At 36.3% G+C, this 12,928-nt stretch overlaps 1 protein-coding gene across 2 annotated transcripts; it reads left to right on the forward strand.

Moving 5' to 3' along the window:
* The first annotated feature begins 279 nt into the window (after window positions 1-279).
* LOC137831630 (G-type lectin S-receptor-like serine/threonine-protein kinase At4g27290) lies at window positions 280-3,943 on the forward strand. Of its 2 annotated transcripts, XM_068639389.2 has the most exons (7): window positions 280-1,639; window positions 1,911-2,036; window positions 2,473-2,609; window positions 2,707-2,917; window positions 3,008-3,245; window positions 3,325-3,472; window positions 3,542-3,943. In XM_068639389.2, exons 1-7 carry the CDS (start codon window positions 373-375, stop codon window positions 3,845-3,847), a joined length of 2,433 nt encoding a protein of 810 aa, XP_068495490.2. In that variant the 5' UTR covers window positions 280-372; the 3' UTR covers window positions 3,848-3,943. The 2 variants fall into 2 exon arrangements, with proteins under 2 accessions (XP_068495490.2, XP_068495496.1); XM_068639395.2 differs by lacking the exon at window positions 3,325-3,472.
* Window positions 3,944-12,928: the final 8,985 nt, after the last annotated feature.

Consider the following 12,928-nt stretch of genomic DNA (forward strand, 5'->3'; position numbering starts at 1 on the left):
AAACTTTTACTAAGTGTTTTCTATTGAATCTTATATTTGATAATGCAACAGGTCCTTATGAGTTCGATACCCGTCCTTAGAAACAAATTATTACTTCTAACATGATAGACTTATTTTAAAATAGTCATCGCTTCCCGTCCGAGAATCGAATCTTGAGATTTAGGACCAAAGGAAATGATGGAGGAAGTGAAGCATGACCAATAAAAAGAAATCAATTATTGAATCGGTAAGAGTGTGTCAGCCTCTTACAATAACATAACCCATATAGATTCCTTCCACATTGAACCCAAAGAAGGATGGGACCAGTATACCAACTGCAAACTTCAATGCTTCTATTTTAACGGTAAATTCATGAGGAGAAATTAACGTACAATGCCCAGTCTTACTATTCTCTTATTTTTGTTCTTCTCTAAATTTTCGGCCGCTTCAGATACCATCACCCAGTATGGGTCACTTGAAGAAGACAAGACCTTGGTTTCAAACAATGGAATCTTTGAGTTGGGTTTCTTCACCCCATCTACCACTTCCTCAAACCGCTATCTAGGAATCTGGTACACAAACATACCCCTCAGAACCGTTGTTTGGGTTGCAAACCGTGAAAGTCCAATCACCGACAACTCAACAAAGTTGAGCATAAACTCACAGGGAGACCTCGTACTCAGCCACAGCAACACCGTTATTTGGTCAACTAACACAACAACAACAACAGGGGTGCTTGTGGTGGCACAGATTTTGGACTCAGGCAACTTGGTTCTCAGAGACGACAAAGACACGAATCCTGAAAACTACTTCTGGCAGAGTTTTGACTATCCTTCAGACACGTTTCTTCCTGGCATGAAAATAGGGTGGGACTTGAAGAAAGGGCTTAACAGGGGCCTAACCGCGTGGAAAAACTGGGATGACCCTTCACCAGGGGACTTCACGGGATTCATTTCACAAACAAGTTATCCTGAAGAGGTTATGTGGAAGGGCTCTACAAAGTTCTACAGAAGTGGCCCTTGGGATGGAACTAAATTAAGCGGTAGCCCCACTTTGTCCAACTCGGTAGTAAGCTACACGATTGTCTCCAACAAGGATGAATTCTACGCTACATATAGCACGAATGATAGCTCAGTGATTTCAAGACTTGTGTTGAATCAAACGCTTTATCTTCGTCAGCGCTTGACATGGAACAATGATGGTAAAACGTGGAGGGTGTCTTCTCAGTTGCCAAGTGATTTATGCGACGGCTATAATATATGTGGCGCGTTTGGGATTTGTGACGTTAGTAAGGCACCCATGTGCAGGTGTTTAGATGGATTCAAGCCAAAAGCACCCCAAAACTGGACCCAGATGAACTTTCATGAAGGGTGCGTGCACAACCAAACTTGGAGCTGCATGGACAAGACTAAAGATGGGTTTCTCAGATTCGCTAACGTAAAGACACCAGAGACTACATTTTCATGGGTTAATGCAAGTATGACACTTGAGGAATGCAAGAACAAATGCAGGGAAAATTGCTCATGCAAAGCTTATGCAAATTCAGACATAACAGGAGAAGGTAGTGGGTGTGTCATTTGGTTAGGTGATCTGTTAGATATAAGAATCATGGCAAATGCTGGACAAGATCTGTATGTTAGATTGGCCGTGTCAGAAACAGGTATGAACTTCGATTTTGATTTTGGGGTTGGAGAAAGTTAAAATAACTTCGAGTTAAAAGTAATTTATATAATTTAATTACCTTTCAAAAAAAAGTTAGATATGATTATAAATTTCTATAAAAATTGATTTCAGGTTACGGATATTTTTTATTGTTTTCCTTTTAGAAATTTGTTCAAGCATGACCTTCATCATCAGCCAAATAAAATATGTTAATATTCAATTTCCTTCTTATATTGATTATTTATTTTCTTGTCTCTGTCATGTTCAAGAAAATCGACATGGGAATGATCATTCGAAGAGAAAGGTAGTTGTGTTTGCAAGCACCATTTGCTCAGCTATTGTGATACTATTGATTTCCATATTCATTTATTGGAGTAGCAAAAGAAAAACCAAAGGTACGATTCACTCAGTGTTGCATAGTGATTCCTAAAATCTTTGTTGTTTTTCATTTTGAAATAATAATAAAAAAAATACATTCCGACATTAATAAAGTTTGTTCCACATTCTAAATTGTAAAAATAATTACTTTACAACTGTGTTTTAGAATAAAATATTATATTATAATAAAATAATTATTTATTTAGGTGTCAAGTGAATTTAAAGGGTGTGAAGACATATCATTGCTATTTTTAGATGGAAATATTACCATTTCTTACTTCTCCTATATTACTAACATATTTTAAAATACAATACTTTCAATTAAGAATAGAGTACATACCATAAAATTTGAAACTAATGCAACCCAAAGTACACTTTGTTAGTATACGGTCCTTTAATTAAATTTTCATTGTTTACATTGTTTGGTTGAAATAAAATTCCATCACTATATAGTCAAAGGAATGGAAAATGAAAGCCAAGAAGAAGACTTTGAGCAACCTTTGTTTGACCTTGCCTCAGTAGAACACGCAACAAATTACTTCTCAAATCACAATAAGCTTGGTGAAGGTGGTTTTGGGCAAGTATATAGGGTAAGTGAACAATACACTTTATGTAGTTAACAAAATGAACATGCAAAGTTATTATTCTTTATATATCTAACTCTTTCCTTCAATATAATGTGATTAGGGAACACTACCCGATGGACGAGAGATTGCTGTTAAGAGACTTTCACAAACATCTACACAAGGATTAAAAGAATTTAAGAATGAGGTTATGTTATGTGCCCAACTTCAACATCGAAATCTAGTAAAAGTTCTTGGATGTTGCATTCAACATAACGAGAAACTGCTTTTGTACGAATATATGGCCAACAAAAGCTTAGACTTCTTTCTCTTTGGTTAGTGTCCTTAAATTTTAATTCAATGTAGGATTTTTTTTTTCTTATGTCTCTTGTGATATTATAAAAAATTACAACAACATTTTACAGATTCTAGTGGAAGAAAGTTGCTTGATTGGCCTAAGCGTCATCGCATCATAAATGGAATTGCTCGAGGATTACAATATCTTCATCAAGACTCCAGACTAAGAATCATACATAGAGATCTTAAGGCGAGTAACGTGTTATTAGATGATAAAATGAATCCAAAAATTTCAGATTTCGGTTTAGCTCGAATGTGTGGAGATGATCAGATTGAAGGACAAACAAACAAAGTAGTTGGTACATAGTAAGTATTTTTATTCACAATAAAATCTTAAGTATTACTTAATTATCAAACATCAAAGTAATTGTTGGATTTTTTTTAGTGGTTATATGGCACCTGAATATGCTTTTGATGGAATATTTTCCACCAAATCCGATGTGTTTAGCTTCGGTGTATTATTGCTTGAGATAGTAAGTGGCAAGAAAAACAGGCTCTTTCATCCAAACGACTACAATAATCTTATTGATCATGTGAGTTCAATAACTTTATTTTCCTTTTATATAATGATAAATGTATAACATTGTTTCAAAATATTTTAGGCATGGGGATTGTGGAGAGAGGGAAATGCAATACAATTTATTGACTCTAGTTTGGAGGATTCAAGCATTCTAAACGAAGCCCTACGTTGTATTCATATTGGTCTTTTATGTGTACAACATCATCCTAATGAAAGACCAAACATGGATTTGGTGATCACAATGTTGAACAACGAGAACATATTACCTCTTCCCAAGGAGCCTAGCTACTTAATCAAAGACATCTTAACTAGTAGAAAATCTTCTTGTAAGAGCCTTGCATCCTTTTCTGTTAATAACGTCACTATCTCAATGTTAAGTGATAGATAGACAAAAATAATCTACTTCTTACCTACATAATCACTTATGTAGTTTGTAGATGTTGTCACATTTGTTTTCTAGAACATAATGAATAAATATAATTTTTCTACGAGCGTTTTTTTTATCAACAATAATAAATAAATAAATAGAACCACTTTAGGGGTGATTCAACCCGTATACATAACAAGACACTGTAACGTACCTCACCACCACACCCACTCCCAAATGAGGAAAAAAAAGCCACCAACAAGCATAGACAAACCAGAAACCACCAAAACTACAAAAGGGATCAACAGGATAACCCAACAAACAAACAAAACTAAAAGCTTCCTACAGAATATCCAACCCAGCAGACTCAAACAACTAACACTCAACCCACTTATGCCAACCTACCAAAGAGACAATAATCAATAGTTATAACAAATTGAGACAAGACATAGGAGCCAAACACCAATCAGAGAAGGAGAATTGAGCAGTAGAAACTTTAAAGGTAACCCAAGTCCAAACCTTCAGTTGGGCCATAGAAAAGATTTCAAGGTGGTCCACCACACCACCGTTGAAAATTATCTTATTCCTATGGATCCATATCTCCCATACCACAACAATCCACACACTTCCCGAAACAGAGTTGACGGAAGCAGAAGCTTTACCTAAAGAGAGCTGCAAAAAATTTGAGAAAGGGTCAATTGGAGCAGCCGACACCAATCCTAACCACAAGAGACATTGGTTCCAAACTAGCCAGGCAATTCTGCAACCAAAGAACAAATGATTCGTAGATTCCTCTTGTGCCCCACACAAGCAACAAATAATATTGACCACCACCACCCCTCGCCTAACCAAGTTAACTTTAGTAGCAATTTTGTTTTCCAACACCCTCCAAGTCAAAACCTGAGCAGTAGGAAGAACCTTACATTTCCAGAACAGGTTATAAAGATACGAAAACTCCCCTTTGCCTTCTCCCCTTAAAACACTATAAGCAGATTTCATCGAGTAAACAGGGGGCATACTACCTTTCCAGGACCACCAGTCAATAAAACCCAGCTCAAGACCCAACCCAGAGACCTCCTCATGCAGTTGACAGACCTGGGTCTTCTCCCAATCAAACAAACTTCTTCGTCAATCAAGATTCCACTTCCACACCGTTAAACCAATTCCCGCAATCTTCCAGTAGAGACTCATTGTTCAGGCTCAGGGAAAACAGTCTCGGAAAATTTACCTTTCAATGCAATATTACCCACCCAAACGTCTTCCCAAAACAATATACTCTTCCCATTGCCAAGTTCCCACTTAACGCGGTCTTCGAACTTGTCTTCCCAGTCCTTCGACGCCCACACCTTTTTCAAGTCTTTCCACCAGAGGGACCCATACCTGTATGGGTTAGACACTTTCAGACTTCTCCAGCCTCCATACTTAGACTCTAAAACCTCCTTCCATAAACCGTCCTCGGAAGAGCCCATCCTCCAAATCCATTTTCCCAAAAGTGCAACATTGAAGAGCTTAATATTAATAATCCCAAGACCTCCAGCATTTTGTGGTTCACACACCTTTTCCCAGGAGGCCCACGCAATCTTTCTCCCTTCGGATCCCCAGCCCCTCAGGAAATCCCTTAGCAATTTCACAATCTTCTTCACCATCACAGAAGGAATTTTAAACAAGGAGAGGTAAAATAGAGGAATAGCAGACAAAACAGACTTGATAAGACAAATCCTCCCAGACATCGAAATACTTCTGCCCATCCACCTTCCCAAACTGTTCTTTATTCTATCCAACACCCCATCCTAAAACACTTCCTTCCTATGACACCCCCCTACCAGCATCCCGAGGTATTTGAATAGGTTTTTCATAACCTTACAGTTAAGAATATTAGCAAAGCGGCAAAGCGTATACTGATCGACCCCCACCCCACCAATACTGCTTTTCAAGAAATTCACCTTTACCGAGCATTAAATGATAAATTCTAATTTTATTTTTTCAAATGAAGGTGAATAATCATTTTGTATAACCAAAAAATTAAAGATATTATTTATAATTAAATTTCATGAGTCAGACACAAACTTTTTGTTTGGAACCTTCGCTTAATTAATGTTGTTAGAGAGACTATAACTGAACATTGTCTATTAGATAATTAAAGCTAAAAAATTTATATGCTAACATTCTAAGTCAGTCTTATTGATAGTTAATCTACCTTGAACCTTTCAGTGACTACCAGATAATTATTGAAAGTCTATATTTATTTTAATATGGTAATCTCATTAATAATATAAATATTTTTATATTTATATAATTATATACATATTTATAGTTAGAATTTTTTACACTATAATTACATCATTTCTACAAAATTTAATCTATTAGTATTGTTCTCGTCGGTTGACTGCGGTGATAAGCTCTAGCTCCGGTCTATCTCCTTTAGAATTTGTTCTACGTCTTGTTGCACTGGAATGTGGCTCCGTTGAAACAAAGGGGGCTCTACTTGTTGATCACACTCCGACGATCAAGTCAGAGAGAGATTACGAAAATACATAAGTATTCAGTTTCAGTCTAGTGTTAAGAAACAAGGTACCTTTACCGGCGGGTATATAGTCGCATTTGATTTACACGTAGTCTTAACTCCAACACATAAGATGGCGGCTATTTAGCCGCATTCGTAAATGCAATTTATAAATGCGGCTATGATAAATAACCGCATTCTTCTATGCTTCTGAATGATGACTGTATTGACTCAGCTTCAAGAGTAACACCAAAATTTTGAACTGTAGTTTTTTCATCCATAGACTTTGTGTGAAATATACAATTGTTCACTTCGTACGTTGTACAAGAGACATCAAACTTCAATCCAGCAGCCAACCAGGTCAAAGTCTTCGATGTCGTTGAATCCTTTAACACCTCGTCTTTAAACCAAGGCATGAATGTTCTATATGTTCCATCAAGACCCATTTCTCTGCTTGTCTTGGGTTATATTCCTTCACAATGGCTTTATGAGTTTCTATTTAAGGTATAACTTCATTTGTGTTATTCAATATATACAAATGTGCTTGCTGTTGGGTCTATTAGTGTCTAAGTTCAAGAGGGGAGGGGTGAATTGAGCTTATAAAATTTTCGCAAAAACACACGATTAACAGTATATCAGAGGCAAAAGAACAGATTGTTTTTACATGAAACAGATTGATTCTTCAGAGCAGTCTTAGCACAATTTGAATTTGTTCAAATTAAAATTGTAATCAACAGAGGATTATAACAGAATCAGATTAGTTGAATTTTATGAGTATGAAGAATACAACTATGCTATGAAAACAATCAAATTCATTCAACACAAGGTTTTAAAGAGAATGAATCTTTCCCATGTTTTAATGACTAAACTATTTGTTCACAGATCAATTAAAACAACATATACAACTGCCTTGTTTATGATCAGAGAGCTTTAACAAATCAGGAAGAACAGTTTTTACTTAAACCCAGAATTAACATATTCAATTTCAAAAGAACAGATTTAGTTCTTGACAGAAATAAGCAAAACCAGAAATGAGTGCAGGGATGAGAAGAAAAGGCATGCAAGTTTTTATACTGGTTCACTCATACAGAGCTATGTCCAGTTTCACCTTACCCCAAGGTGGAATTCACTAAAAACAGTACCAATCACTTACAAACACAACAGTTCTTGAAAACTACAAGAACAATACAATCAATGTTGAAAAACCCTATTTCAGCACACCTTGCACTCCAAGAAACCCTATCAAGGAGTGACTAACACTTACACCTTTACAAACCAGAATAAAGGAAAGATTACACCTGAAAAGAAGATGCAAGAACTCAAAACCAGTAGTTCAATTTGCTGCAGAACTGCACCAGCACCTTCACCAAGATCAAAGGTTTCCTAGAACAAGCACACTTGAAAATCCCTTTGGAAAACCTTTCAACAAACCTTTCAATCCTTCTTCTCACATAGAAAATGTCTGATCTCTGTCAAAAACGTAATTGCTCAGCATTCTTTCATGTGAGAGAGGCTTTTCTTTATATAAAAAACAGTTTCTAACTTCTTTTCAAAAAACAGTTGAAAAGCTGTTATGAAAACAACAGATTCAGTTTTGAACTTAACATATTCATTTTGTGAAAACTGCCAACTCAGCTAACTAAAATAACTGTCTGAGTTGTACCTTTGGTGCCCTAACTAACTTTCAAAAATCCTTTCAGCAAACCAAAGAATAAACCTGTTCTTTTACAGAGAAACATATTTATTTTTTGTGCAGTATCCTGATTTTAGAAGAAAACTCTAAAAAGCTTGTCATTGCTTCAGAATCTCCAGCAAACCATTTCTCCAGAATACCTTGGTTGCTGCTGGATTGCTCCTTGGATTTCTTCTTTCTGTGTGATGAGGATGCCATGCTCAATCTGTTTTTACCTGCACCAGTTTATTAATATACTATTCTAGCTAGAAAAAAAAATTGCAGTTTAGATTAACACTCAAAACAGAAACGAAACCTGTGGTGAAGAAAATGTGAACCTGGACAGCTTATATCCCAGATGAGAGGGTGTGAGAGAAAAGCTGATTTGTGCTAGGTTTATATAGAGTCTTTAAACCAATTTTTGAAAATCACAAATTTTAAAGCAAAACAATTTGATCAGATTTCAAGAATTATGGGTTTTGAAGAAAAATCAAATCTATCAGATATGCTACAGAATTATGGGTTAGGCTTGATCCAAGCATGTGACAAGTCCCACTTGTGCTTTTTCTGTCAACCTTGCAACCTGCAAAGTCAGAGTATGAAAAACCAGTTAAATTTAAAGATACATTGTTAGGATACCATAATCCAACATCCTTAGATCCTTGCAAGTATTTCAGAATTCTCTTTGCTGCATTGTAGTGTGATTCCTTTGGAGCAGATTGATATCTAGCACATAAGCACACAACAAACATAATGTCAGGCCTGCTGGCAGTTAAGTATAATAAGGAACCAATTAAACCCCTATACTTAGTTTGATCCACTGATTTTCCTGCAGAATCTTGATCCAGCTAGCAGCTTGTTGAAATAGGAGTGTTGATTGCTTTGCATTGATCCATATCAAACCTCTTAAGTAGCTCCTTGCAGTATTTTTCTTGGCTTATGAAAATTCCATCCTTGAGTTGTTTAACTTGTAGTCCAAGGAAGAAATTCATTTCTCCTAACATTGACATCTCAAACTCACTTTTCATGGTTTTCACAAAGTCTTCACACATCTCTTCATTTGTGGATCCAAAGATAATATCATTCACATAGACTTGCACAAGTATAATGTCTTCTCTTTTCTTCTTTATAAAGAGAGTTTTATCAGAATTGCCACGACTATATCCTTGAGAGAGCAGAAATTTGCTTAGCCTCTCATACCATTGCCTAGGTGCTTGCTTCAATCCATATAAGGCCTTCTTAAGCATGTACACATGTTCTGGATTTTTGTGATCTTCAAACCCTGGAGGTTGAGATACAAACACCTCTTCATTGATGTAACCATTTAGAAATGCACTCTTGACATCCATTTGAAACAGCTTGAAACCTTGTATGCTGGAAAATGCTAGAAGTAATCTGACAGCTTCAAGACGTGCTACTGGTGCATAGGTTTCACCAAAATCAATTCCATCTTCTTGGTTATAACCTTTAGCAACCAGCCTTGCTTTATTTCTAGTGATAGCCCCATGTTCATCCATCTTGTTCCTGTACACCCACTTGGTTCCTATGATATTCATCTCATGCTTTCTTGGAACCAAGGTCCACACTTCATTGTATTCAAACTGGTTCAGCTCTTCCTGCATTGCTGTTATCCAATTGTTGTCTTGCAGTGCTTCTTCCAGGCTTTTAGGCTCAATCTGTGACACAAAAGCCACTGTTCTGCAGAAGTTATTGAGTGAATTCCTTGTTGAGATTCCTTTCTCAATTTTACCAATTACATTGTCAAGAGTGAGATCCCTTGGAGTCTTCCATTCTTTAGGCAATCCTGCATTCACAGTAGATTCTTTGATAGAATTTGAATTAGTTGCATCAAGCTCACTGGATTGATTCTTTTGCAGAATGGTTCTTAAATCATCCATACCAGATTCATCCAGAACAGATTTGGGCACAGAAAAATCTGTTTCATCAAACACAACATGTATAAATTCTTCAACTGCAAGCAATCTTTTGTTATACACTCTATAAGCATGACCATTTATAGCATAACCAATATGTATTCCTTCATCAGATTTAGGATCAAATTTCCCCAGATTATCTTTACCATTATTTAAAACAAAGCATTTGCAGCCAAATACCCTAAGATGACTAATGCTAGGCTTCCTTCCTTTATACAGTTCATAGGGAGTTTTCTTAAGGATTGGTCTAATCAAGGTTCTGTTAAGCACATAAGAAGCAGTGTATACAGCATCAGCCCAAAAGTATTTAGGTAAACCAGATTCATTTAGCATAGTCCTAGCTAACTCTTCTAGTGATCTATTCTTTCTTTCAACAACACCATTTTGTTGGGGTGTCCTAGGAGCAGAATAACTATGTATGATCCCATGTTTTTCACAATATTTATCAAACTTTGCATTTTGAAATTCTCCCCCATGATCACTACGAATCTGTTTTATCCTATTTTCATTTTCATTATGCAGAACCTTAGCTAGTTTCTTAAAGGCTTTATATGCATCATTTTTAGAAGCAAGAAACAAGGTCCATGTATATCTTGAAAAATCATTAATAATCATCAAAGCATAGTAATTTCCAGCTAAGCTAGCAGTCCTAGATGGTCCAAACAGGCCCATATGCAAAACATCCAAAGCTTTATTTGTAGAAACCATATCTTTTGATTTAAAGGTAGTTCTAATCTGTTTTCCCTTTACACAAGCATCACACAATCTGTTATTTTGAAATTTTATGTTTGGTAAACCAGAAACAAGTTCCTTAGACTTTAGCTTATTCAAGTGATTTGTGTGAATATGAGCTAGCCTCCTATGCCACAGCCATGACTCATCATTTTTAGATAACAAACACTCATTTTCAGAACAACTCTTTATAATGTCTAAGAGATAGATGTTGTTTACCCTTTTCCAGTGAACAACACCTTACCAGAAATTTCATTTGAAATTGTACAAGTGTTGGCTTCGAAATTGACCTTGTATCCCTTGTCACACAACTGGCTAATGCTTAGAATACTATGTTTTAGCCCTTCAACATATAGGACATTCTCAATAGTGGTTGAGTCTTTAGTACCAACATCTCCTCTTCAAAGAATTTTTCCTCTATTGTTGTCCCCATATGTGACATGCCCTTCAGCTTTGAGTTTTAGATTTATGAACTGAGTTATATCACCAGTCATGTGCTTTGAGCAGCCACTGTCCAGGTACCACTGGTTTTTCCTGCTGTTTTTCTGCAACAAAACACATTTAGCACATATGGTACCCCTTTAGTCTAGGGTCCAGCATGATTAATACCTTTCCTTAGGAACCCATTTGGCCAATCCTTTAGGAACAAGGTACCTCCTAGCTTTACATGTTCTAGATACATGACCAGACTTCATACAATAAAAACATGTTGCAGTATGCATTGTTTTTGAACAACTAAAAGAAGAAAAACCTGTTTTGGAAGGAACAAAAAAACTGGACAGCTTTTTCACATTACTTTTCATTCCAGGATTATATCCTAGACCATTTTTATTGAAAACAGCATTCTGTGAACCTAATAAGGTTTCAAGATTTTCTCTTCCTTTAGTGAAATTTGAAAGTGTTTTTAACAAATATTCAACCTGTTTTTCCAGCTTCTTACAATTATCACAAGTTTTAATTGATGCATGCAAACATGTTAATTCAAGGCTAACCAATTCAGTTTTAGCTTTGTGCAGTTCTTCTTCAAGAGCTTTGACCTTAGATTCAAGTACCCTATTTACTCTATTCAATCTGTTGCACATTATAGCCAACCTTTTTGCTTCATTATGTGTTTCCTTAAAAGCTATTAACAGTTGATCATAGTTTTCATAATCAGTAGAAAAATAACTTACTGAGTCAGAGTTGTATCCTTCATCATTCACCATGAAGCACAAATTTGCTTCTTCACTTTCAGTTGAGGAATTACTGGATGAGGATACATCATTTTCTTCCCATGAGATGTATGCCCTTCTACCTTTGCCTTTGTCACTCTTCTTGCTTGCTGATTTTTCTTTATTTTGATTGTTTGGACAATCAGCTTTTATATGACCTGGTTTACCACATCCAAAGCACGTGTAATTGGAAGAATTTGAATCATTAGGTTGTTTGGAGTACCTCTTTCTTTGCTGAGTTCTGTCACGGTTTTTCTTTCTAAGAAACCTGCTAAATTTTCTGGTGAGCAGACTCACGGTCTCATCATGTTCAGGATCAACTTCTTCCTCACTTGTATCATGTTCCATGGTAGTTTTCAGAGCAATTCCTTTGGCCTTCTTCTCCACAGTTTCTTGTTCTTTCAATCTTTTCAGCTTTATGTCATGCTCTATCAGCTTTCCAAAAAGTGCAGCAGTGGACATCTTGGATAAATCTCTGGATTCTGAGATTGTTGTTACCTTAGGCTGCCAGCTCCTATCAAGACATTTTAGCACCTTTATGTTGAGCTCTTCCTTGTCAAAGACTTTACCAAGGCTAGTGAGGTGATTTACAATATGTGTAAATCATTTCTGCACATCTGCAATACTTTCTTCTGATTGCATTCTGAACAGCTCGTACTCCTGAATTAGTGAGTGTTTCCTTGCCCGTTTCACATCATCAATCCCTTCATGAGTTACCTCTAGTACATCCCACATCTCCTTTGCTGAGTTACATTGAGAGACTCTAAAGAACCCATCCATATTCAGTGCAGAGGTGATGATATTCTTGGCTAATGAGTCATATTGGGCCTTCTTCTTCTCGGTTTCACTCCATTCAGATCAAGGCTTCTTTATTGTTTCATCTTTGACAACCTGCATAGGTATAAAAGGTCCACTGACCACTGCATCCCAGATTCCCATGTCAATAGACTCCATAAAGATCTTCATCCTGATTTTCCAGAAAGCATAGTTAACACCACCAAACATAGGAGGTCTATTAATAGACGAACCTTCAGCAAAAGGCATTTTAAA

This window comes from Phaseolus vulgaris, chromosome 11 (assembly GCF_051622355.1).
Source record: "Phaseolus vulgaris cultivar YP4 chromosome 11, ASM5162235v1, whole genome shotgun sequence".
In the NCBI taxonomy this organism is placed as follows: domain Eukaryota; kingdom Viridiplantae; phylum Streptophyta; class Magnoliopsida; order Fabales; family Fabaceae; genus Phaseolus; species Phaseolus vulgaris.